The sequence below is a fragment of the Penicillium griseofulvum genome (genome assembly GCF_001561935.1).
Source record: "Penicillium griseofulvum strain PG3 chromosome Unknown contig_12, whole genome shotgun sequence".
NCBI lineage: Eukaryota > Fungi > Ascomycota > Eurotiomycetes > Eurotiales > Aspergillaceae > Penicillium > Penicillium griseofulvum.
In genome coordinates this window covers 146,718-173,078 of record NW_024467435.1, presented here as the reverse complement: position 1 = coordinate 173,078, position 26,361 = coordinate 146,718, and the positions used below count along the sequence as shown (strand labels likewise).

Sequence of the window (26,361 nt, the reverse complement as noted above, 5' to 3'; positions counted from 1 at the left end):
GTGTGGTGAGGGATGAATGGAGGTGATATGGCATGTATTTTGCGCTTTACGCGTCTACTACCTAATTAGCCTGTCCCTGGGATAATTCTTTTATGGGCAAACATTTCTAGTTTTTGAAATCTTCAAATCCTCGTCTATGATACACTCCCATTACAAAACACTAATGACCACTAAACTTTCCTTACGGATATGACCAGTTTGGAAGTCTTTCTGCCTACCTGGCGGTCTTACCAAGGTACAAACGGACAAGGGCTTTGACGCTATATGGCATATTAGGGGGCTAAAAGCGGAAAAGAACGTGTACAGATAAAGTACATTCTATGGAGTAAAGTCTAGACACCGCAGGTAAGTTCGCTCGATATTTTACCGTCTCGTTGAGTGCTGGTCAACAAATAAACGACACCATTTTCTTCACCCTGCCTTTTATTCGTTTCTTTAGATTCTAGTGCAGATCAAAAGGCGAGGGGTACGAAGATGTGTCGATTTTGTGGAATCTTCACTGGCCGAAATTTGAGGAAGAGTGACCCTTTAAACAATATCTAAAATGACCCCGAAGCCTCATTATCCAATGAGACTAATGGAGCCAACTTTCTAGCTGGGAACTTGTAGCATCTAGCTCCATGCTGTAGCCAGGTAGCTGATATTGTACCCCCAAAGTGTTGGCTCTTGGCTGAAATTCGAATGGAGCATTCACGACTTGGTAGCCTTGGTTGTCGGTCCCTTCGGTAGGAAAAGCTGCCCTTGCCCTTTGGGCATCACTGGTTGGGAAATGCTCGGGTGTCGGGAAGATCGGGGAGGGGGGACTCTCATTATCGAACCAAAGTTCGTTACCGTCAAGGTAATTGTTGATGTCTAGGTCTGTAACGTGACCGCCCATCAACCCCTCTGGCTTTCTTGTTGCCTTGGTCTCGACGAACTTCCTGGCAACGTCGCACAAAGCGTTCAGGATTTGCAGTTGCTTACTGCAAGTGGAGTAGCGCTGGGACCGTGCCATCGACTGCAGGTTATCGACCAATCTTTGTAGGTGATCCAGGTGACTTAGGTCGGAGGTCTCAATAACATTGCAAAATAGGATCATAAATGGCATGAAGGGTGCTAGGAAGATTATCTCGCTAATCCATCGGTCGAGACTGGGGGACTGCAATTCCATGTCTCCCAGCATGGCGATGCACAGTTCCACCTCCTTGATGGCAAGTATCGCAGACGAGATACATTCTGGACAAAGTGCCAAGCGGGAGGATTGCCCCGATGGAACGCCTCTATAAATGCAAGCCAAGATTGAGTAATCCGTAGCTTGATAGGCATGCGTGATAAACCTACATAGAGCAGGATTTATCACCTGGCTAGTCCACTGACTTGGCCGTTTCTGGGGAATATTAGCCCAAGCTTCGAGGTAGGGATCAAATTTTGAATGTTTGCCGTTATCAAATGGACAATAGAGATGGGGATGGCTTACATAGAGCTCTGACCTCATCGTCATTATACCCTCAAACTCGGTAGCCAAGGACCTGGCATGAGATGCTCTAATGGAACTTGGCTGCGCCAGCGCATTCGGGCTAAATATATTGTCATACACTCGTCCGTATAGACTGGCCACATCAATCCAGTCAGGCAGCCTGTGGTATATCAAGGAAGTCATCTTGCGGTCAAGGATTAACCGAGGTACCGTGATATCGTGGTCTCTGATGGTAGAAGACCGACCAAGGCGTAGTGCCATTTCCTTCTCAATGGTATAAAGTGCCCAAAACAGACGTGTCTTGCGAGCCGTTTCCTCTGCTGATTCGTATAGGATAGCATAATTGCTATGCAAGCCAAGGGCCTGGCTCATAAGGGAAGCCTTGGATATGAATGCCCACGCCGCAAATGGTTTGCCTTGGTAGAGGCAGTAAAGAGTCTATTTGATTTAGAATTGCGAATCAGAGCTGATGTAAAACGAAATAAAGGAAAATTGGTGGTTAAACATACCGCCATGTACATAGCACAAACAGAGTCTTTGTTCGTAGTGATGTGGAAGGATAGGTTAGATAGGATTATTTCGAGAGAATCCCTGCAGATGAGAGCCTGTGTCTCGTGGTCCTGCTTGGCTATATCATCAACAGCGACAGTAGCACACTCAGTGAAGAGACAATTGAGACCATAATGAACGATGATCAGCTCCATGTCCGTCACTGGTCCGGGCGAGCACGCCTTGACGACGTATTGGGTGAAGTCTCCCAGAGATCCAAACTCAAAGGGCCAATAAAATTGGGTGGACAACCGTTCTTTCGAGGATTTAGTGAGAAAAGCGCAAATCTAGGGTCATATATAGCGCACTAACCTTGAGCGGCCCTTAGGCATGCGAGGATTCGATCCATAGAAGGTATAGGTAGATCCCTAAGATCGAGACCCGGAGGAATCGGCTTTGAGAATGGGGGTAAATCTTCTACTGCCTCATTATGCTGCTTTTGAATGCTAACCATGCTCCGCAGGGCATCCAGCGCCGGGCTCATTTCGGCGGCATCGTTCGAGTGCGGGTCAACTGCTACAGTTTCTTGTAAAAACCTGGTCGCAAATATAACATGAGCAAATAACGTAGACTCGACGCCTTTGATTTCATCGAAGGGCTGATGGCGCTTTGCGGAGGCTGGTCTGTTGTCACTGCCAGCAACTCGCGATTGGCGAGACTGAAGCTGGGGGTTTGATGGCGGTCTCAATCCAACAGGAGCCACAACCCCATTTTTGCTCCAGCATTCATGGCTTAACCGCCTCATCATCTCGCTGAGATCATCAATTTTGTCTGAAATATGCTCTATTCTATTTTCGCTGCCGATTTCGTAAATCAATGATTTAGTAATTCAACAAACAGACATGAGTAGAAGACTCATAATTAGATGTGTGGTATGAACTCACTATACACTTGAGATGAGAATCCGTTGCCGCTTTTCTCTGACCTTCTGGCCTAGCTGGTAAGTACATTGCCATCCTGTTTTGATGCAATGAGAACATGGGTGGACCCGATCACACTTGATCTGCAGCAAGAAGAGAAGAGAAAGTCAGCAGCAAGATCACTGGGCATTCCTAGATGAACCCTTCTTGTATCACTAATTCAGCTTATAAAAACATACCTTTCGCTGACGGCAACGATCACACTATAGCAGATATCAGCACTAAAACACCGCGGAAGATCATATATAATGGAAGGAAAAGAGAGCCCTACAGACAATTTCTCGGGTACCGCAATCTGAGTCTCTTCTCGACCATTTTGCCTTGAAGATCCGTCCTCCTCTAGCACGAGATCGTCATTATCATCTTCTTCTCTTGGCGCCGGATCTGTGGGGCTCTCGCTGTTGGCAGCGTATGACATCACGAGCAGATTCGTAAAATCCGCCAACGCGATGTTGGAAGACGGAATGGAAGCTGATCAATGGTGTAGAAAATAGCGCGGAGATATCGGGAAGGTAAATTCCCGACAGTTGGAATGAAAAGAAAAAAAGGAACCAGACTGTGACGGAGGTGCGGAACGCCAAGATTCCGCCTACCGCGTTCGCTTTCCTATCAACATCCATCTCTTCATATTATCGTAATGGCCTAGGTTTATCTGTGCTTTCTTTCATCCTGCTAGGATGTCCGGGTTTGGGATTTCTAATGCAATGTGGAGTTTTCCTGTAATAATTGAGATATATATCGCTAATTCCCAGCAGGCCTCAGGGCTGCCTCTTCTTATCACACTGCTTCCTACTTTCTCCCATTTTCCCTCTTTCTATATGCCAATTTTCCTCTAAACACGTTTTATGGGCTTCGACCAACTTCTCTTGAGCATTGGAACTAAGGCGCCATGAAGTATCGCGGCGTTGTGTATGATGTGGGCCTGAAGTTCAGCGAGGAAGGATTTTCCGTCGAGCCCTTCGATACTGACCAGGTATCGTATGACATGCGTGTTATTTCAAAGGAACTGCATGCCAATGCGGTCCGGATTGAGGGGGAGGATATCCATCGACTTGAAATTGCAACACGGCTTGCCCATTCGATGGGGCTCACAGTGTTCTTCAATCCATGGAAAATGAACGACGGAATAGACGGGACGCGATCCTATCTTCAAGACGCTGCGAAAACGGCAGAGCGCCTACGAAAAGAAGGCATCGATATGGTGTTTGTTGCAGGTTGCGAGTACACGATATTCAGTAAGGGTGTCTTTCCCGGCGAATCATTCATGGAGCGTGCAATGTGGCTGGGTAGCCATCTCGGGGGTAGTCATATATCGGGAGATGTCCCCACAGCCCTAGGCGAGAAGTCCCGACAACTAAACAGAGTCCTGCGGTCTTTCGTCGAAGAGGTTCGTGCCAATTTCGGTGGGCTGCTCACGTATTCGGCCGGTACCTGGGAAGGGGTAGACTGGGACATGTTTGATATTGTTGGTATCGATTACTATCGCCGAGGTGAGACCGAAGAGCAATATGTCACAGGCCTCGATCGTCACAGGGTCGGCAAGCCACTCGCCGTGATGGAGGTTGGTTGCTGCGCCTATGAGGGAGCCGCCGAGCGCGGCGATGGTGGCTTCATGCTTCTGAAGGGGACGAATTCAGACGGTAGTGGCATTTTTGAAGATGGCATAGTTCCAACACGGAGTGAGCGAGAACAAGCGGACTATCTCAGCACACAGCTCAATCTCCTCGCTACTTCGGGTGTCCACGCGGTTTTCGTTTATGTGTTTTCTTTCCCATGTATGCGAAAGGGGGAAGGAGCGAGTGACCTTGACATGATGTGTTTCTCCTTGGTCAAACACTACCCCGACCGGGAGCCGAGGTCTAATTCTATGCCGCCTTGGGAACCCAAGGAATCTTTCCACCAAGTCGCTGATTTCTTTCAGTCCCTGGCGGAGCCACTGTCCTCCGCTCAACCCACACACATTTAGTACATCTCTAGCTCCTGTCGTGGCGTGTGAATATGGTATATGGTGCTATGTACGGAAAAGTCTGGCTAAACTGTCAAACATCAATTTATCGCTGTCTATATACAGCTCCTTTCCGGGCTAGTAAATCCATCTCAGCTATGCAATGAAAATTCCAAGATACCTACAGTAATTTTCAAGGTCTATCCTCGCAACATGAGTGGAGAATAACCGACTTTTATACCCCGCTCGATGCACAACTCCGAGCAAACTGCCTCCACCAAGATGACGATGTCTGGCTCAGATCCTGTTTCTGTTGCATATCGGCATCAAACTCTACATTTGGTGGAGCTGAAAGGAACATGATCATCACCAAAGCAGCCATGCATCCAGGCTCCCGCGATAGAAAAAGTTAACGAGGTATAACTAAGAGTATCAATTTCATCAAAGATTATAATTCGTCACAAGTTGGGGTAGAATCCCACAAGTTATCTGACTGATCGGATGTTCTCTGAAGTTGCTTCAGCTACAGTGGATCTGGCGGGGAAATGCGGTGTGATTGTGTCGTTCATGCAGCTATGCAATCAAATTACGCCTAGCTCCAAGTTAAGAACTTTGATTTTATCAAGGCAGTAGGGGTTTTGGTCTCAATTATGTAGAGGGGGACCAAACAGCTTCAGCTTCACACTGTCTTGTGGGTCAATTGATCTCTTCAGACCCACTGATCTGCATCGGATCTATCGAATAGTGCTAAATTTCTCAGCTGAGGTTTGGAGTAGGTAAAAATTCTTTCTTTTCTTCATTATAAAGGTCCAGTCCAGTCCCCTCGTACATTTTACTTTGAGCCCATCTCTAACAGATAAAAATTGAATCTTGGACACTCACATCTTCAATATTTGCATTATGTCTGGAAGTGAAGATGTCCTGTTCAACGTCTGGACCTGTGACAAGGCTGGAAAGACAAATATCACCAACCGTATCTCCGTCAAAGCACCCGTCGACATAGATAATACTGCGACATTGGAGACGATTCGAGCTCTCCTTATCAAGGATAATAAGCTTGACTCCAAAAAGTGAGTTATTTACCCATCTGCTGGTGAAGTTCATGTTCTGACAGTCAAAACATCACAGAGCCAGGTTACCGTTCTGCACCAAGGATGGTGCCCGCATAGGAGATGATGCTAAATGGACCCTTTATAAGGACCTGGTCGCGGAGCAGCCTAAAGCCGTAAGGGCTCATCCGATGAATGTAAACAAACGCTGCTAACTCGCATCTCAGGACACAGAAGAAGGTGCTGGTGGCAATGAAAAGAGTCCGGCTCAAGGTCCCACTGGTCATGACGTATACTTCGAGTTATCTGAAGAGGAAACCAAGCGGTCCAAATATGTTGATCTCAGCGACACCGTCAAAAAGTTCCTGGAAACTCCGTTGGACATGAACTTCAAAGTATGTTGAATACTTATGCTTGGTATCGTTCGAGCTGACAACCGGAGTCAGAAAGACAAAGTGGACTTGCTCACCGCGAACATCAGGGACTTTAACTTGGGTGGTTATGATCATTCAGAGTTCAAGTCGAAGGCTACAGCCGATGCAATGTGAGTACAGTACAGCAGTTTTTACAAATTTCTTAAGATGCTCATAACTGATCGTGCATAGCTCGGCGGGTTCCCTGTCGGACGAAGATTGGGACATGGTCTGCCGAACCACTCACTTCTTGAATGGTCAGCGACTGGTTTTTTCCAAGAATAACCATAACGTTACAAGGACTTTCCAAAGGATGGATAAAGCGCCATATTCCTGTATGTACACATTTCACGTGCCCATTCGAACGGCATTAATCTCTCTGGTGAAGGCTTTTCTATTAAACCGAGAGACCTCAGTGAGTTGGGAACAGCTGGTCCCAACATCAAGCTTCCTAAGAATGCGGTAAGATACCATACTTAACTCTTTTCCTTTTCAGGTCTAACAATAAGGAGGCCATACACAAGTATCCTCTGTACATTGTCACAGATGATTCCTATGTCAACGTGTTTGAAACCGCCAATGCGCTCTCTACCAGTCTTGCATCCAGTAACTTTTCACAGACTGATATTGAAGCTTCAATGTGGGTCAACTGCAACCTTTGTGTACAATAAGCTAAACATTTGCAGCGGAGGAAACCTGTTTGGGATAAGTGCTGGCGCTCAGGCTGGGTACAGTGAGAACCACAATGATGCCGTCGCTAGCGCCACCGAAAGGAAACATCGGACCATGAACATCACATACAACGTAGGTAGATTCACCCTCCTATTTGTCTCAAAACTAACAAGTTAGCATAGTTTCCGAGAGTGGTACTACATTTGGACAACAGGAGTTTAGAGTTGACTCCTAACTGCAAGAAAGCCTTGGCACATGTTGAAAAACAGAAGACTGAGGAATCTTTGATAGAATTCTACCAGAGTTTTGGTTTGTCTCAATTTCCTAATTCGCTTCTATATTTCTGGAGAAGCTGCTGACACGTGTGATAGGTCACTTCTTTGCCACCAATGTGGAACTGGGTGGGAAGTTGTTTGCTACAGAGCAATTCACCTCAAAAGATACGGCAAGCACATCCGAGAAGGCAAATGCGATGAAAGCCAGCGCCGCTCTATCCTTTTCCTCTTCCTGGGTCCAGGGCTCCTTTAGTTACAGCAAGGAAACCCAGCACGCGGAAAGTTCAAGCACGCAGACCAGCAACATGAGCAAGGCACTTTCCTGGGAAGCCGTGGGCGGTGATACGACACTTTGCAACAAGTGAGCAGTTGTTAACCAGGGTTTGAAACAGACTTGCTAATTTATTGCTTAGCCCCCCAGCATGGTGTTCCACAGTCAAGCCCTTCAGGAACTGGAGAGTCATTAACGTGAGTTTGCTTCTCTATGCACACCCCAGCTTCTGGGGATTTCGTTAGCTGACTATGTCTATAGCAAAAGGACGTCATGCCAATTGGAGAATTCATCGGGACATTCGAGACATATGGCCATATCCCCGGTCTTTTTGAGCAAATTATGAATGATTCCAACAAGATAGTCATTTCCCGGTTCCGGCTGCGTGCCGATGAGGGCGCGGATGGAAAGATAGATGGAACGCAATATTACGGCCTGCGCTGCAATCCCGCCTACGAGAAGAACAGTATATTGAACCCTATCAATGAGCGAAAAGAATTGATGGCGCTAACTATGGGGCAGTTGGTTTATTCGAGGCGCTAAAACGCCGTTTACTCAACAGCCGCGAAACGCTTTACAACCACACGGCGGAACACATTGTGGCCGAGATCAACAAGGCCGAAAAGAAATTTGAGTCGGCAGGATATACAGTCAACTGGCATGAGTACATCGGAATTGACCTGGAAAATGAGCGCTCGAAACCAGGTGGCTGTGATTTTGAGGTCAGGGTTTCGACCCAACTACATCAGCCGGCATGGGTATGTGCTTTTTAGTACCGACAAGTGCAATGCGTAACTGACGTGGGACAGCTACAATACGATAGGCCATATCCGCTATACAACAGGGCCTTCAACGCTTATGTGGCAGCAGACACGACTACCCATATTGCCGGCACGGACCTCGGGCTCTTATACTTTACTACAATGCGCGAACATATCGCGTATTTCAAGTTCTTGAAAGCCAGAGATCAACATGCCACGGGGAGAATTGGCGACGGAGATCATGTGGAACTTCACTTGTGCGACAAGCACTACAGACGCATTGGACAGGTGAAGCGGTTTAGCGGGGACTGGGCAACCCTGGCCATCGAGCTATATACATCCATCATGCCGGATCTCTTGGTGTCCAACAATGCCTACATGGATTATTATAGCAACTAGAGTATAGATGATCGAGGATGAATCGGTTGGAGGGCAAGCGGGAGTTTCAGAATCAGAATAAAATACCAAAACAAAACAAAAACATACAACAGCCAAAAGTATGGCCGTGTTCACCTAGCGCCCTGCTGAATCTCCCTAGTGTCACATGACGTTTCTTCCCATCTAGTACTACCCTTCCTTTCCATCTGATAGTTTACACACATCTCACATAGTACAATACATTGTACAGTCTTTTCATGATCTCTCTTACGTTGTAGATCTTATCACGCCCATCGTTCGGCGCTGGGCGACTCGCCGCTTAATCCAGGTGGCCTTTAGGCGGCTTCAGGCGGCATCACCCACCTGAATATTCTTCACCCGAGAACCGACCAGGGTGAAGGGCGGGCTGGCAAAAGGCGTTTTTGCACATTTTGCCACAGGGAAAGATTTCGCGAACGTCTGACATGAGGAGCGACGGTGGAGGAATTATAAGCACGCGCTAGGAGCGTCTAGCAGCGGTCTCCCACTAGCCTCCCCTTATACCTTGTCCCTCTAATCCAACAATCAATATTTACCCTTATAATGACTAAGAGCAAGGACCAAACCGCCAACTTCACTTTCGTCGTGGATTTCGATAACCATGATAATTCAGAAATCTTATGTACCGTTCTTCTGAGAACTAAAGAAGACTACCGGCGTATACTTTGTATCTATGATAAGTGAGTGCCTCTCAACAACGCTTCGTCTTTAAGCAGCCACTTTTCTAGGTCTCTAATTGCTTCTGTCAGATTCCTCTCACTATACCTAAAGGCGGTGAATCCGCCTAATATTTAACCCTTTTAAGGCCGTTTATAGAGTTTGCGGTATGTAGAATGAAAGGTCGAGTCACATTAAAGCCGACTTTCTCAACCGTGGACGGATTTTAGGGAAATTTTGAGGTAGGTATAGTGTTTTATCGTGGGCAAAAATTCGCTAAAGAGACATCTACAGCAATTAGATAGGTATAATAGCTATAATTCTTCACGGAAGGAGTTCTAATCTCTCTCTAGTAGATTCTATAAGAGCTAAAGCCTATACTGAAATTGCCGTCCGCTAAGATAGACAAGGACGGAACTATCGCCAAATGACCTAACGGTACTTATGACTCAACTCTGGTGTAGGGACTTCTACGAATATCGCGGTTAGCCTACGGATCGAACGCGTGTACAGCTTAGTGTAGTCATACTGCTATACTGTTTCACCTCTGTATAAACGGGAGAACTTCACGAGTGAATTGTGCAATAAGCTAGAGCTTAAGGGGGCCCAGAAGAGGAGTCTGATGAGGCACTAGAAGCCTATATTATGGTAAGCTGTTATAAGGTATGTATGATAATCTCTTGATATAGAGAACAATATACTAACATTCGCTTAAGCATTTTATTCTTACTATTAAACGTGTGGAAGGGTTACCTATACTTGTCCTCACCTATCAGCGGGAGTTCACAAAGGGCCATTGGAGAAAAACTGAAGAGCACTTAGGGAGTATCTACGAACAAACCCTTTTCTACTACCGACGAAGGATTATGCCACAGAGAGACATCCTCGCCGAGTTACTTCCGGGAGACTTGGGTTGCGGCACCTAGACGGTCGGAACTCTCTGGCGGCTTTCCTTGCTCTTTGTGAAGAGACAGACTTTAGAGCTTATCGAAACTACCCCCGGCCACATAATGGAAAATGCTTGCTTGGAAAACCAATTGCAGAGTTCGTCTTAAACTGCCGGAACAAAATATCTATGAAAGCTAACGTTCCTTTACAAATAGGCTCGTGGCTTATAGAAGGTGGCTGCACCTCTACCGATATTATAAAGCGCGTTAACAACTCGTCGATAAGATAAGATTTGCCGAAATGTGCTTCGAGTGTGATCAATACTTTACTAAGTCTTGGGAATGGGAGGATCATTGCAGAGAGCATCTCGATTATCCAGAGGCACTTCTTCGATATGACCCGTTGGTATTCCGCAATGCCCCTATTAAAGTAGGATTTTGTCCGTTCTGCTTAGGAAACAAAAAATTATTTCCATCGAAAAGAATGGTTCAGTTTTTATAGCCCACTAGAGTGGAATGATCGTGTTAAAGCCCATTTGAGTCAATTGGACGGCAACTTTAAGTGTGGGTATTCCACTTTCTTGGTGGATTTTGAAAGGATGGAGGAATTGACATATCACCTTATTGATACCCACTATTGGCGGCCTCGACGTGAATCGCCTAAAAAGAGGAAGTATAAAGTTGAAGAGACTCCTTGACTGGGTTTTACTGGGGAAGTTTCGATCGTGTACGGGGCTAGGATTGCTTCTTTGTCTTGGTTTACTGTGCCTATCTTTCCTATGGATATCCTTGGAGTATTGTGACACAAGTCCAGTTACAGTGACGCCTGACTTCGCCTTCTATATCAGAAACAGAGATGCTCTTTTGAATCCTAATCACGCGATACATGAAAAATAACATGTAATGATCCGTAATAATGACCAGATACTTCTTTAGATTGTAAGACGGATGCAAGAGAACGGGCAAATTGTCAAAATCTTCCTTCTGCATCTCACAGTTGCTTTACTGCAGGGATTTTGGTGCTTCCTAGCGGTCTATCTGGGGTCAAGGTGATGGGCAAGGCTCAATAGTAAGGTTTTGTTTCAGAATCTCCACCAGAGCTTATCATCATGAGGTAAGCTATTTTGGTAGATGCGGTCTTCCAAATGACATCTAGAGGTAAAGTAGATCGGTTGGTGATATTGATGATGTACGATAGTAATGTGTGGATAGAGATGGGAAATACAAATGTTGTGTGGTATCAGCCATGGAGGGGGAAGAACACTTACGGGCGACTAAGTATGCCACGCTGGACATAACTCTTGTTGGTTAATATTGCCTGGCAGGATTTTAGTTTTTAGTAATATTGATATCTACAGATGCCTGAATGCTTCGATATTCGCACCTATACAAATCTGGAATTGTAATATTTCTCAGTATTGAACAGTTCCTACTATATAAAATCGGATACTAGTGGAGAAGCACCCTCCTATAGTGTTCAATACCGCTAATTTCAAGATATACCTACTTCTGTCTCTATGAAATACATATATATATATATATATCTGTACTTTAATAATCTGTTACCTATTGAACCCCTGTATAAGGCTAGATCAGGGTAGGCTGAAGTTCTGAGGTAACCTGAAGGCTAGAATATATGTAAAAAATAAGTATTAATTAGTAGGGCTATAAGCGCTAAGACTATATTTATATATAGAAATAGGGCTCCGACTAATGGGCTTGGTTAGGCTTCGAAGGTAGGGCGTATAGCCTACTGTTGGTGCGGCTATAGGCCTAAGCTCCGGCCTAACCCGGCCTATTGCGGAGGTCTAGTATAGAGTATCGCGTTTGAAGAAGATACGTTGGCTTAAAGAAGAGATATGATTCTATCTTTATAAGTATTAAGATCAATTATAATACAACATGTATATAGGTATAGAAATAAAGGAGAAGTTGAAATCATTAAAATTGTATATAGGTTTAGAGAAGGCGGCGAGATTCACGGTGAGGCATTATCCAATGAAAGAGTTATGTCCAGCGTGGCATGTCGCCCGCAAACACTGAACGGCCGGGGAATGAGGATATAGGTCAGGTGACATGCAAACAATCGAAGTTAAGCATGCAGTTATAACTATTCGAAATCAGATCTACTATTGCTCTTCGACATTGATCCAGGCTACTTTGAATGGAAATATATCTAGGAAAAACATCTTCAAAGATTTTCTACCCGATTTGTGGTCAGTCCCTTTTCGCACACGCCGTCTTCTGCACGTGATGGGCCCAAATCTCGTATTCCACCGAGATTGGGCCACTGGCCACCTGGACTCAATTATTCCATCGTGACTCTCACTGAAAACGGCACTTAACATGGGCCGCTGGTGGGGACTCCCGCTTCCCCCAGAGATCGTTTTGGAACTATTTGAGTATTTGAAACCCTCAGATGTCGTGGCTCTCGCGTAAGCCGCGGAGGGGTTCGCCTAGCTCGCTGTCTCGGCGTTTTCATCTAGTCTCCGCGAACATGGACGAACGATATTATTTTCTGCAGTTGTATGTGGACATACAAGTATTGTCGAGTATTATCTGGAAGCAGGAGCCGATCCCTACATGGCTGATGATGAGGGAAATACGCCACTGCACTGGGCCACTGCTTTCGGTCATTGTAACGTGGCGTCTTTGCTCGTTAATGTGGGAGCTGATATCAATGCACGTCATAAGAATAGGCTTAGTCCACTGGATTATGCCATTATAACGGGAAATGATCCCGTTGTGGAGGTTCTTTTGAATAAAGGAGCCATCATTACGGATGTAAGGATCGGCTAGGCTTAAAGGACGACTCTACATGCGGTTGCTATCAAGGGATATAGCCAGATTACAGAGATGCTGCTAAGCCACCGAGCTCCTATTGATGTCAAGGATGCCCATGGTCATACGCCTCTTCATTTAGCTGTTTCGGAAGGGTATCTTAAGATAGTTCGGGCACTGCTTTATACTGGAGCAACCGTCGACATTCAAGATGAGATAGGCGACTCGCCACTGCACCTCGCTGCCGGAAACGGTTATATTTCTATCGTACAGGAGCTTCTGAATAAGGGAGCAGACCCTTCTCTGCAAGGTCACGAAAATGCTACGCCATTGCACCGGGCATCTTTACTAGGTTTCGTTGACATTGTCTAGTGTCTCCTAAAAGCTGGGGCGAATGTATCTGCTCAAAGCTTAGATAGACAGACCCCTCTTCTTCAAGCTAGTGGCGCCGGCGAGGTCGCAACCGTGCGGCTGCTTCTAGATGCCGGAAGCGGACCTTCAATTCTAGATAAGAGTGGGGCCACGCCACTATACCACGCCGTCCTTTCGGGGAAAGCCACAATTGCAGATATGCTAATAATCGCTGGGGCGCATGTCGATAGCATAAATGACAAGGAACAGACCCCTTTACATTAGGTAGCAAAAGGACATGAAGAGGTAGTTTCTACTTTGTTGAATCATAAGGCTGATATACATGCTCTCAGTCATACAGAGTAGGCTCCGCTACATTAGGCAGCTAACGAGGGTTATGTTGGTATAACGACAGCTTTACTGGAAGCGGGGGCCCTCGACCAGATTCAAAATTAACATAGGGAATCGGCGCTGCACTTGGCCGCTCAAAATGGTCATAGAGCTGTCGTTCAATTGCTTATCCAATGGGGCAGTAATCCGCATCTTACCGACAATAAACTTCGCACAGCGCTACATCATACAGCTGCGGAAGGATATGAGGATATAGTAAAAATGTTGCTCAGTCTCAAAGTTAGATCAGACGTTAGAGATATCGATAGTCGGACTCCTTTATACTATGCAGTACTCCATGGGTATGTGACGATCGTAAATATACTTCTTAACCGCGGTGCCACCCTTGATAAGACCGTCAAGGAAGCCTTTTTAGAAACTGCGGAAGCTAGGCACGAATTGATGGTTCTACTTCTCATCGTACATAGAATTGACCTGTCGTTTAACGATTCAAGCGGATACACAGCGTTACACCGAGCCGTTCTGGGGAGTTAAGTTAAAGTCCTTGGTCTTCTCCTCAGAAAAGAGGCTGATAGGTCTGCCCGGGATAATAAGGGAAAGACGGCATTGCATCTTGCTGCCCAGGTGGGCGAGGACGAAATTGCCAAGATTCTTTTGGGAGATAGTGGAATAAGGAATCTTCAGGATTATAATGGCTGGACGGCTCTGCATTGGGCGGTTGACAACGAACATGAAAACACCGTCCGGACTCTCTTAGATGCTGGTGTTGATCCTAGTATTCATTCCTTCGACGCATGCACGCCGCTTGATATAGCAGAAGTTGGGGGCCTAGAAACAATGGAGCAGATGCTGCGAGAGGCATTAGCAGCGAGAAATAGACCAACTGTCGGTGGCGCGCCTTCATAAGAATTTCAATGCATTCAATTGTGTTGAGGATCCGGTACATTACCACCACAAGCACCATGACTGCAAAGCTGCAGACCAATATGTTTCGTTAAGATCACCGCATATTAATTACCACTTGTTATTACCTACTAATAACCCCATATTCTTGCGTACGTTAGCAATAGAACGCTCGCTACAGTTTACCAGCTTGGCCATTTGTGAGGTAGGGAGCTTGTTACTGCTACTTATCATCAATACATATCTCGCACCCGTCGAGGACCTGAGTGATAAAGAGATAGACCAATTAGCTAGATTATGTGAACATACGCGGTCATAGCGGTTGAGACCTGGCGGATATGGTGTTCATAAGGCCATTCCTTCGTAGTCATACGCCAAACAACAGATTCAACCCAAACCTCGGTCTCTAACGTTTCGCAAAATTTTAAACTGAACTCGTCAGTCACGTCATTATCGCATCCTATAACTCCTTAATTCCTCGACTCAAGCTTATAAGTCTCTAAGGTTCAAATTTCGGATAGTTTTCATCAACTACTTCATGATACTTAGCTATGGCCTCAAAAATCGCGATCTAACGCTAGTATTTCCCTAGTATCTACCCTATTCATCCAACCGCTCATAATATTTCGTTACCATCATAGATCCAGATTCCGCACCTCTTCAACATAAAACCTCAAATTTCTTTGAGACCGAGAGATCATCTATGCCACGACCAATCAAGATTAAGCGACTAGTACGAGGATCTATCCCGCAGGCACGGGACGATGGCAGCTACAGCTTACTGTCTGATGATAACAAAGCATTCTTCAATTCCGCTGTTCAAGCATCTCGGGAACTACTAGCTCATCTCTCATATGAAGGGTGCGATTTGGGAGGACGAGGTATGTCGCTATCGAGCAACCATTCCAAAGCGTAGGGGATTAGCTGGTAAGCCAAAGCCTGGTTCCATCCGCTAGGGTCTGTGTCGTTGTGCTCAAGCATCCTAACCTTCTGTATCTTCGTCATTGCGATCTCACGTAGACCATGTCCTTGGTGAGAGGGTTTCGTGTCGTTACTATCGCTGTCATCGTCATCGACGTTGGTGAAACGAATCGGATTGTTCAATGATGGGATCGGATCATTTCGTGATTGAGAGTCATTCGCAGTATTCGCCTGCGAAGCGGGGTTTGCTGTTGTGTCGAGAGGATGAGGGTTGGCGTCCCCCTCATTGTCCGTTTCGACGTCAGCCATGGTTGATTAAAGCTAAACGGAGCTTTTGCCGGCGGGTTCGAAGATTCCTGGATTTGATTGGTCTGATCCGGGTCCGTGCAGAGTTTGCACAAAAGTGGGGTTTTCACTGTGGGGACGGGATCGACGACGTGGTCCGGATAAAAGCTTCAGAAAAATGAGTTGCTAGTGGTCCAGCTAGCAGAGAGAGGCTCATAACCTCATGGCGATACAATACAATGTAGAATCAATAGAGAAAACAATGTATGTATTGTGTTGGACGGAGAGGAGAGAGAGGGAGAGAGAGAGCTATGGGGTTTCTATCTACATGTGATTCCTCAGGCACCCAGGCATCCAACACATGTCATGAAGCCAAAAACTGGATTCAATCAGAATTTATTTCGCCGAGTCATAATTTGAAGGCTTGTCTGACCTGCATTTCCTCCAAGCAACACTATTTTCCGTTAAAAAGGTCCGCTATTCAGTCACTGCGCCCATTGAGCTGTTGGGCGAACCCCTTGGTATCATCAATAGTAGCCTGTCCACTCTGTATGAGGGATGTCAGTTCATTCGCCAGTGAAGGTGCGCGCTCCGCCTCTGGTATTTCTCCTTCATTGACTACCACGGCGTGGAAGTCTAACACTATGCCTTCTATCTGGTTATCAATTTTTTCTTGTAGTGATTTGAGGCTTTCGGCCATGATTCCACCGTAGACATTCTTGGCATGTGTAGAGTATTTGGAAAATAACCTGGAGTTTCTCAAGTGGTCTTCCATGTGACTCTTTCGTCGTTTGTCACAACCTGGTCCTGATGTAGGGTTAATATCTAAAGATGATGTTACCAAGATGAATTTCTGCGTACCTCCCTCACTGTTACAATGATTATAACATGGCTCCATGAGCATCGAGATAAATGAATCAGTGTGATGCTCTAGCATGTCTCGCTTGGTAATCCTGAGAGATTGTTAGAGCCGTTGCTTCACTCTATGTTCAGGTGAGGTTTGCCATACTGTGTCTTCAGGAGGAGGTTTCTCATCTCATTCTTGATGTGTGTATTGATATTCTCTCGTCTATGTCCCATGTTGACAATGATATTGTGCAGTGCGTGGGGTGCAAGATGGCGATGCTCTGTAAATATGTAGAATATTAGAACGAAACCTTAAAAATTGAGTGTTTTCAAAAGAAAATAACGACTTGCCTTGGATCTCGAAACGTAGTAGTTGAAACGACATGTCAACCCCATCAGTCAAAATTTTAATTCCTGACTCCAGCCAATCCATTATGTCTTCCCATGCGGGATCCAATGCTTCACGGGTTCGCTGCATGAATTGCTCATTCCAGGGCCGCTCTTTTCCTTGTGCTCCCGTGCTCCACGTACCATAGTGTCGACAGAATGCAGCGTATGAGCTGACGTGCCACTAAAAGATCATTCAGTAATGTGCGACATATTTTTCAATATCTGTCAAAAGGTGAGAATTACGTTTACCCAGCGTTGACTGACGTTGAGGCTTTCTTGTTTCCACTGAGCTCGAGACGAATCTGTTTTATGAAGATGTCAGAGCTAGCGAAGGTAAGGCGAGGTGATTCTCCTCACCGATACAGAAGATAATAGAATTGTCAAAACGCTCTCTCAAGTCTCGAAACATGCAAGCTACATGGCCTTCCGACGATTGAAAATCCTGTTAAATATCAGTAAAACAAGCCCGAGTCACTCAAAGCATCCTTGATTCTAGGCATACCCGACGAAGAGCATCTTGAGAATCACTCAGAACACGGCGAAGTTGGGCGGCCTTTTCTGCAGTGACCGAGTCTGTACCAGAAAGCGCCCATTGACGAATTGAGCCCACCATTGCCGGGACTTCATCTTCTAGGAACGCTGTTGTTGCGCGCATTTGAGCTTCAGCCGGGACTAGCTGGCAATACCGGCGCAGCTCTCGTATACCAGTCAGCTCGAGATACCTATCTGCCTGGGTTGGGTCGCTGTTCTGATGCTCAGAGTATAGTGTGTTACTGATACAGAATACCTGGATGTCGTCATATTTCCTGCGAAGCTCGCGTGAAACGTTGAGGTTTCGCCGGTTGATGAGGAAACGCCTAATTCTGCGTTGCAAGTTAGTGTTAAAGTTGGCATGGTTGATGATCAAGGCATTGACTTACTCAAAGTCCAATTCGTCTACCTGGTCACTGTCCTGGAGTCAACATAGGTCATGGAAATGAAGGAAAGCGATATTCACCTGAGTTCCGACTCCTTCAGTGACCATTGGAGCCGATCATCTCCCTTTGATTTTATTCTTTGCGACTTAGCCTTCATCTTTTGGGCATTGACCATCTCGAGCTCTTTGTTCATTCCCCGGACGCGTCGGCCGTCTGGTCCTTGCTCACGGGAGACCTCTTCTGGTGAAACATCCTATAGATACAGTCAGAAGGACTTGTGCAGGAATAAATGGGTGAGCTTAGAACAACTATACACACCTCTGAGTTTGTGCAAATAATTCTTCGAGGCTGACTCTGTCTACATCTTCTCATGATGTCACCAACTGATTCGTCAGTCCCAACTCGAGAGATATTTGCCACAATAAAAACCTCATCACATTGATGAGCAAGGTATCTCTCAGTTGCTCGCACTCTTGCAAAATTGAGATCTCGGAGTCCTATAACGCATTAGTCAAGGCCAATGTGTGAACCTCTATATAGTTTCAACACATACCAGGCAGATCAGTCAAAACCAATCCAGTCCTTAAAATAGGTGAACTGAGATATACCCTGTCAAAGCATCAGATCAAAGCTTGTTATAGAAGCCAATGCTCAACGAACCTAATTAACTTTATAAAAGGCCATAATGCAGGGCCACCGCCCTCCGGGTGATCAGCAGCAAGATGGTCGAGAATAGATTTACATTCTTCAACGTCACCGGCAATGACTGAGTATTCGAGCGCATCAGACCCACCTTGTCGGTTTATCAAGCCGGCGTATGCCCAGCCTTCCAGCAGCGCAAGGATCTCAGAGTGTGCATCCTCAGACTCATCTGATAAGAACTCAATTGTAAGTCTTGGCTGAGACTTGAAAAGCGAGTGAAGTGTTTCCCATGATTTAACAGCTGCATCTTGGCATTTTCGTTGTTCCTCGATTGTCTGAAGCTCCCTGTAGATGGAACTAACATAGTATTTTCGGAAGTCTAGCAGGAGATGCGCAAGTAAGTTTCCTCTTTCCTCTTTGTTCATGAACTCTGCTTCGATGCTAAATGGACCGGTATGGTCTTGATCGGTGTGTCGGAATTCCGTCACCACACAGGTGCAGGCAGATCCCTCTCTGCTCTGAAATTAGGTGTCAGTGAAAGGAATTTCAGGATAAACGAACAACTGAAATGAGAGCATTCACATACGGATCGTGCTATCTTCTGGTCAAGTAGTGAGTTGATCAGCGAACTCTTGCCTGTAACAACATCAGAGACGGAACCCAAATATGAGAATGCCTGAAAATTTCCATACCAACTCCAGAGTCTCCAATAAAGCCCACAGTACGTGTGACCGGATACTGGAATCTGCTCATCTCTTCAGTACGCTTATACAGAGTGTACAAGCTCGTCGATTGATCTTGTGTCAATTCCGAAAGACGCATTGCGCTGGCAAGACTGGCCAGGTGGCCCTTAACGGCTTTCAATCCATTCTGAAGCCTAATATTGTAGATTGGGGCTGGGGGAAGAGATTCGTCCCGGATATCATTGGATATCATCTCGTTCTCGTCCTCATTCTCATAAGATTGATTAACCGCTGAAGTACTGCCACTACCTGCTGGAAAGGTTCTGGGAACTTGTACGTCTCCGGTATGCACAGAAGCAGCTACAGATTGTAGGCTTGAGCTATTCAATCCCCTACCGAATTGGCTGGTACTTAATGACCGAGAGGCGTTTTCTCCGGTAGTTCGGCTCGGACGGCAAGGGTGTATGCGTCTCGGCCTTGGACTTGGGGAGGCATTGTGTTGATCAGCATACGTGGATGACGACCGACTAGGACTCAATCGTGAATTTGGTGAGCTTCGTCGAGGGGTAGTGATGGATGATGTTTGATCTGGTTGCAGGTTTTGAAAGAGACTTATCGGTGGTTGAACTATGGGCAAGTTTCTGAGTACGCTCGAGGTTTGCCGAATTGGCAAACTTCTCTCACTGCCACTGCCGTCGTGAGACGAGGTGGGTGTGAGTATTCTTTCTGACCCAGAGGCAGTGTAGAAGGTGTCTCCCGATGAAGGGATACTCATTTTAATTGAAATTGGTTGAGTCTCTTGTCAACTACGTTCTTGGGATCCTGTGGTCTATTAGGGGAAATCTTTGTGATAAGGCTAGCATCCCCTGGCGCCTATTTCCAGTACTTGTAACACTGGTGCCCCGCCCCCTCCCCCTTTATGCACGATGCTGCGCCCTCGGTTGGCGCTATTTTAGTCGCGGATCACAATATTCAGCTACTATAGGCCTAGGGCTTCACTTGAACTTGGGCCCTTCTTAAGATAATCAAAACGGAGAGCCATATTTAGTTTAGTAATTTCGCGTAGCGAACAGGTGCTATAATCGGTTCCATAGATTTGTCGGTCCCTTGGGCCACTTTTAGCCCCCACGAGTTGGCTCGCGCGCGCGCAGTTCATCCCTGTAACAAAAGGCCGCGAACTCTTACGTGCATTGCTAGTAACCAATGGAACCCATGAAACTTCAAACATAAGGTCTCTTAGCTGTTGGCCCACCAATCAGGGAGCAAACTGCTGCTGATCTCAAGTTAATGTGGAAATTGGAGTTTTCAGGTTACCTCAAATGCGCATTCATACCCCCACTATAGCGACGCTAAGCTATATACCAGTAGACATTGTTTCCTTTTGGAGGCGATATAGATGCATGATTGGCCGTGTTGTATTTTAAAACCTTGGCGATTTCAACCTGGCCCATTACTGAGTCTTTGAGAAAGAAAACGAGTGTGTCCAAGGGCAATTTGGTTTCAAATACCTCCTTACGACCTCTCATTACAGAAAAACATGTACTTCCGCTCGACGTGTTTTGACTTAGCCAGCGTAATACTGGTTCTGTACTACTTTTGATCGAAGAAGTAAAGCTACAGTTTTGCGCCGCCGGATGGCCGGGAACACCCGGAAGGGGATTCTCTTTCCGAAATCAGCTTAGAGGGAGAGGGGAGGGGAAGGACACGTCAGCGGTTCAGGGGTGTGCAGGATATTCAGGTCTAGAATAGTGGTGTTCAGGGCATTTAGGTGAATGGGCTGAAGGGGCTGAGAGGAGGGCGGCAAAAGGGGACTTTCCAAATGAACCAAAATAATTTTTTAAAACAAAAACATACAACAGTGAGGATTCGCTGGTGGTCACCCACCCAACTACTAACTCACCGGCGTGTGGCTTAAGTACGGCTGAGCGGACGGGAAGCCCTGTTTTCCACACCCTATGGTCGTATGTGCTTGTTATTACACTAGGAAGAATGATAGAATGTAACTGGTAGTTTCAATAAGAGGGTGAGAAGTGTGGTGAATTAGGGCGACGAGGGGTGGGCACGAAGACTTATATACCTTAGCTGCCAAAACCCCATTTTGATAATTGGTTGGCTGATCGTAGAACTTGACGTAAGTAATACTTTAGTTGATCTAGACGATTTCTGAGACTGACTAGAATAGCCCGTACCAGGCCTCTCCTCCATCGACTAGGGTTTGCCCCCGCCTCACTATCTTCTCGGCTTCTGCGCTATCAAGACACAGGAAGAACCAGATAGCTAAGACGGTCAGCAGCTTCAAAAAGCTACTGATTACAGGCCTCCCTGCGTCGGTTACCACTGCCAGGATTGCTTTAATTCGCTCTCTCAAAGGATGCGCAGCGTACTAATATCGATACTCTAGCAGAACGGTCGAGACCGTCATGCCTCGTTGTGGGCTGGTGGGCAAGGGCCGACCCTCGAGAGATATCCCCGACCCATCTGTTACATCCTGAGTGCAGATGTGCGATGAACTGTGGAGTTTCCGAGGGTCTGTAACCCATCCCATCTGACGATGGGGTAGTAGGTTCACGTCCGATTAGGCTCGGAGCAATGACTGTGTTAATAACCTCGGCAATCTTCAACGACTATGAATGATCGTACTTAGTGTGGAAAATCATTGTGTCATTGTTCTATCGACCAACCATTCTCCATATATCACGCTTCTGATTCTCTCGAGCTGATACCTTTGGTGCACGAGGAACTGAATTGCTGCCTCTAGCGGCAAAGGTGAATTAGATTAGTGCTGATTTGCATTGACGGGGCTCATCAAAACTCAGGCGGATTTTATTAATTCACATTCTTCCACGTAGATTCTCCGGCGAGTGTTTGTTCTGGACCTTCCGCGTAGTGAGCAGCTCAACCTGCTCATAACTTGGAGCTGGTATTTGGTAACGGTCAGCTGGTTTTCCTAGTCATCTGTGTGTTTGACAGGCGAAGGATGGAGCGCCGAGGGAAAAGGGTGGATTTCACTGCTCAGACCATAAGTTGGGCTATAATTGGTAGGATTTGATCATATTCCCAAACCTGGAGCTGAAAAAAAGAAAGTGTATGTTAGTAACGTAGTTTGTTAGGTCGTTGTTATGGGGAAATGGCCATACCTTGGGTGGGTGAAATTATGAGGTTTCAGAAAGAGAAAGAGGTGTAGGAATATCGAAGGTGGAAGAACACAGGTAAATATGGAAGATCTTAAGTAGGAATTGAATTGAGCTCACCTTTGCGAGGATCACGTATATCTCAACGGGGGAGACGGAGTAAAGCCTAGGTGAACCCCAGGGCCCTAGTGAGTGCTTGTGTAATAAATACAAACGACCCTCATTAGTTTCATATACTCATGAACTCTAACTTATATGTAGAAAGATAGTAAGCTATCAAGCTATTATAAAATTTAGTAGTTGATCAGAACACGATGTGAATGAAAAGTGAGAAAGAGACGTGATGATGCTTAGGCAGTTTGTACCCTATAACTGGCTTTCGAAACCAGCTGACAGGGCTTAATATTGATTATCAGATCTATGTTTGTTCATCCTATCCAGAGTCAGTGTTTGCTTGCCCGTGTCACTTAAACATTCAAGGCCTCTATCCTTATTTTCAGTATGTGGGCAGAGAGCTACACCACAGTTGTTCGGATTCTAACTGTTCTTCCTCCAATTATCCCGTTCTTGGCTTTATGATGTTACTACTATCGACAAGATGCAAATCTGATTGAGTTACGGGCTTCCTCGCGTATACAGTTTCCTTGCCTGAAATCTATATTTCTAGGATCGCGGCAAATTTATGAATAGTGACGAATCGAATTTATATAATTTCCACTTGATGTATCAACATACTATAACCAAGCTGACTGCTGCCTACACGCTATATATCTGTTATTGCAATGGTCCATCCAGTTCTTTCTTTCACTTGATCAGTCTCGCAGACCATCGCTCATCTTCAGCTATCCCTCTCCCCTCCTTCCTTTATCCATCATATTGTTACCGCGGTGAGAGAAATGTCATCGCACAGTCGCCTTAGTCTGCCCATGGCCTTGGTAAGTTATTGTCATATTTGATGAAGCCCCTGGGCCTCAGGCCACACTGATATTTACCCATTTAATACAAAGCAAGCCGAGCGCACTGTAGCAGTCTACCTTGGGTTTGACAATATTATCGACCTCCAGTGGTTCGCCATCATGTGGCCATGTCTTGATGCCATGCGACTGTTGTCTTCTCTGCCCGGCCTGACCAGCGAGAGTTTTCTGTTTCGGTGCACGACTGATGGCATCCGAGTACTGCAATGCAACAACCCAGCTGGTCTCGTCGGTCCACATATCCAACAATGCTGGATGGCATCCGTGTTGATCGTTCTGCGACACAATATCGGAGTCTACCAAACTAACACCTTTGAGCAAAACCGAATTCGAACCATTGCAGCTATCGACAACATGACATCTCGCTTTTGGATTCCGGACCACATTATGGAGGAAGAGGAGGAGGTGCGATTACCTCTGTACCCAATACTTCGGCCGACAATACGGTTTAACAAGCCAGACACTATTATTCTTCACCGCTGCCTTTGTCTTCTCCAATACCTCGAACTGTTCTATGGCTCAGAGTCCAGGCGGGAAAGATACCTAGATACCCGCATGCACTGTTTTGGTGAAGATTTTGAGGTTACTGAGCAATATATCCCTTGGTGGATGCGACTATCTACGTAGGAGAAGGAACGGAAACCCATCCAAGTAAGAAGATACACATCAATCTCAAGTACTGGCGGGGGGTTCAGCTGCGACTCGTAATGTTATGCGGTCTTATTTGGCTACTTTGTAGATATTGTATACTACCCTCGTAGATTAAACTTCGTCTCTCATGTCCATCGTGGGTCATTGCGTAAAGACTTTATTTGATATACATTTATCTGCTATGCAAAGTGTGCCGTCCGGGCATAATCACTCGGCCGATCCTCTACCGTCACAGCAACTCCATAATTAACCATAATATTCCTCCTGTCACTGGGATGCGCCAATTTTTCCTGACTGCTTGACGGACTGGTAGACCGGTATGCACTGGCCGACTGGTACGACTCATCCTTTCCCCCAAAGCTATTCAAAGCAATACCTCCCCCGTACGCACCCGAGCGGTGCGATGGCATACCACTAGCTCCACGCCCCCGCAAGTTGTAGGAATCATACGGATAGGATGTCTTGGAGGGCGAGATGGCGGTTTTAACCACGCGATAGAGGCCGGGGCAACAACCGATCATGACGGCTAGAAGAATGATAGTCAGTAAAATCGATCAATATGCAAGTGGGGATACCGGCAAATATAATCATACCAATTGAGGCTTCGATAGTTCCCCATAGCGCTAGCCAGGATGGGGCAGGCACGCCGTTCTCAGTCTCACCTAGCTGGACGACGCGAATGGTGGAAATGATAATGCAAACCCAGCCAAAGCAAAAGAGCCCTCCAATGCTCAGCTTTTGGCGCGGTTTCATCTGCAGGTTCCAGATGAGGCGGATGGGGAGAATCATGACTTGGTGGGGTATTAGGTTAATTATTTTGAACGAAGGAGCACGATACGTACTTGCTAGATCAGTGACTATGTCCACCGCGTATGAGTAGTATAAACTGATGACAGCCGCCCGATGATCGCGTGGAGTGCTGCATTTGCCTACAGTAAACCAGTTGTGGAAGCTCGAGCATGAGAGCCATGATGAGAGAATGCAACCAATAATAAACTGAGCCGAACGTTGTCAGTTAAACGTTCGCACTCAGATAGAAAATCCATACCAGGACACAGAATCCCATAATAACCCACCAGGCGATGAGGTATTTTCTTCCAACCAACAATCGCTTATACATCGCCATGAGCGAAAACTTGATCATCCACAAACAAATCCATAACGAAGATGTCGTGACAAAGAAAACAGTCTGTAATTTGAGTCCATCGTCCGGGAGGGTGGCATAGGGAGGAATCGTTCCAGCAGAGACCTCTGCTATCCGCAAGATGACGGGGGAGATGTAGATGTAGAGAATGGTCAATTCCAAGAAGAATATGTAAGCGACAATTAGAAGGTAGTCCTCAGCCTTAAGGTCCTTGAAACTTCGAATAGAACCAGCAAAGCGAGTGCCGAGAACCAGAGAGGTGAGTACAATCAAGGCAATGCCAGTACCTTTGATGGTACCATGCCCAAAAGTGCCTGTAGCATCTCCCATTCCTTCGTGTGAGACTGAATTTTAGGAACCAGGAGCCGCGTGGGGCCACTTCATCCATATAAAGTCATGCCAGAATGTCCTCCACATGGCAGCCCATTTTCTTTAGCGGCAGATGAGAACCTGCAGCCACCACCTAGTCGTGCATGTTTTAAGGTAAGCAGGGATTGTAAAACTTCCAGGGCAATCTACACACTCGTCTTACTTACTGCAGGAATTACTGAGATGCAGCCCCCACCTGACTTAGACCAATCGCTGACGAGATATATAGTACCCAGTGGAGTGGTTGACCCGCTCCTCACCCCAGTTCTTTCATATTGTTCTCCCAATGGGCCACGGAAGCCGATAGCGGGCCAGGGCACACATCCATGGATGGAGAGATCTTGGAAGAAAAAAAAATATTGAAGGGTCAAGACATGCGAACAATATCCATTGAAATACCCGATCAGTCGATAAAAGGGGCAAAAAATTCCCCGCAAAAACAAAAGTCACGGTAGATTTAGTGAATGCCGGTGAAAAGTACGGAGTACCTAGGCTGATATTGTGAATTGAGTTTTGGCCTTGTGTCTCAAACTAAACCGACGCCTGCATGAGCCTCGGACCTCCGGAGCCATCGGCTTTTACGTGGCGTTCTGAATAGCGTGCTCGCTTAGGAAATTCCTCATGTCACCCCTTTTTCGAGAATATGTCTGGCTGAAGACTCGAGGAAAAGAGAGTGTTTGTAGCCGAAAGGAAGAACTTTATCTAATAATAATATTGGGGAGCGAACAAGCGCTGGCGCTACTGAGAGTC

General features: G+C 46.1%; 6 protein-coding genes across 6 annotated transcripts; 2 read left to right on the top strand and 4 right to left on the bottom strand.

The window, feature by feature from the left end:
- Window positions 1-574: 574 nt before the first annotated feature.
- Window positions 575-3,343, bottom strand: PGRI_089500 (putative C6 transcription factor; the record flags this gene model as incomplete). The annotated part of the gene is made up of 6 exons (XM_040796663.1): window positions 575-1,259; window positions 1,575-1,894; window positions 1,966-2,261; window positions 2,318-2,757; window positions 3,105-3,128; window positions 3,201-3,343. 6 exons carry the CDS (start codon window positions 3,341-3,343, stop codon window positions 575-577), a joined length of 1,908 nt encoding a protein of 635 aa, XP_040650093.1.
- Window positions 3,344-3,814: 471 nt separating this feature from the next.
- On the top strand, window positions 3,815-4,891 carry PGRI_089490 (Glycoside hydrolase, superfamily; the record flags this gene model as incomplete). The annotated part of the gene is made up of 1 exon (XM_040796662.1): window positions 3,815-4,891. The coding sequence occupies one exon, from the start codon at window positions 3,815-3,817 to the stop codon at window positions 4,889-4,891; it is 1,077 nt and encodes a 358-aa protein (XP_040650092.1).
- Window positions 4,892-5,770: 879 nt separating this feature from the next.
- On the top strand, window positions 5,771-8,710 carry PGRI_089480 (uncharacterized protein; the record flags this gene model as incomplete). The annotated part of the gene is made up of 14 exons (XM_040796661.1): window positions 5,771-5,940; window positions 5,999-6,095; window positions 6,147-6,314; window positions 6,366-6,463; window positions 6,525-6,667; window positions 6,721-6,794; window positions 6,845-6,972; window positions 7,019-7,136; window positions 7,187-7,313; window positions 7,376-7,640; window positions 7,693-7,747; window positions 7,812-8,016; window positions 8,073-8,308; window positions 8,360-8,710. The coding sequence occupies 14 exons, from the start codon at window positions 5,771-5,773 to the stop codon at window positions 8,708-8,710; spliced, it is 2,235 nt and encodes a 744-aa protein (XP_040650091.1).
- Window positions 8,711-15,501: 6,791 nt separating this feature from the next.
- Window positions 15,502-15,888, bottom strand: PGRI_089470 (uncharacterized protein; the record flags this gene model as incomplete). Its single annotated transcript, XM_040796660.1, has 1 exon — window positions 15,502-15,888. The coding sequence occupies one exon, from the start codon at window positions 15,886-15,888 to the stop codon at window positions 15,502-15,504; it is 387 nt and encodes a 128-aa protein (XP_040650090.1).
- A 457-nt stretch (window positions 15,889-16,345) lies between these two features.
- PGRI_089460 (uncharacterized protein) lies at window positions 16,346-19,837 on the bottom strand (the record flags this gene model as incomplete). Its single annotated transcript, XM_040796659.1, has 15 exons — window positions 16,346-16,671; window positions 16,726-16,817; window positions 16,874-16,991; window positions 17,242-17,281; window positions 17,350-17,402; window positions 17,458-17,542; window positions 17,603-17,963; window positions 18,021-18,047; window positions 18,098-18,270; window positions 18,336-18,514; window positions 18,571-18,626; window positions 18,678-19,177; window positions 19,246-19,295; window positions 19,352-19,702; window positions 19,762-19,837. The coding sequence occupies 15 exons, from the start codon at window positions 19,835-19,837 to the stop codon at window positions 16,346-16,348; spliced, it is 2,487 nt and encodes an 828-aa protein (XP_040650089.1).
- A 4,440-nt stretch (window positions 19,838-24,277) lies between these two features.
- Window positions 24,278-25,572, bottom strand: PGRI_089450 (uncharacterized protein; the record flags this gene model as incomplete). Its single annotated transcript, XM_040796658.1, has 4 exons — window positions 24,278-24,624; window positions 24,692-24,889; window positions 24,941-25,094; window positions 25,147-25,572. The coding sequence occupies 4 exons, from the start codon at window positions 25,570-25,572 to the stop codon at window positions 24,278-24,280; spliced, it is 1,125 nt and encodes a 374-aa protein (XP_040650088.1).
- Window positions 25,573-26,361: the final 789 nt, after the last annotated feature.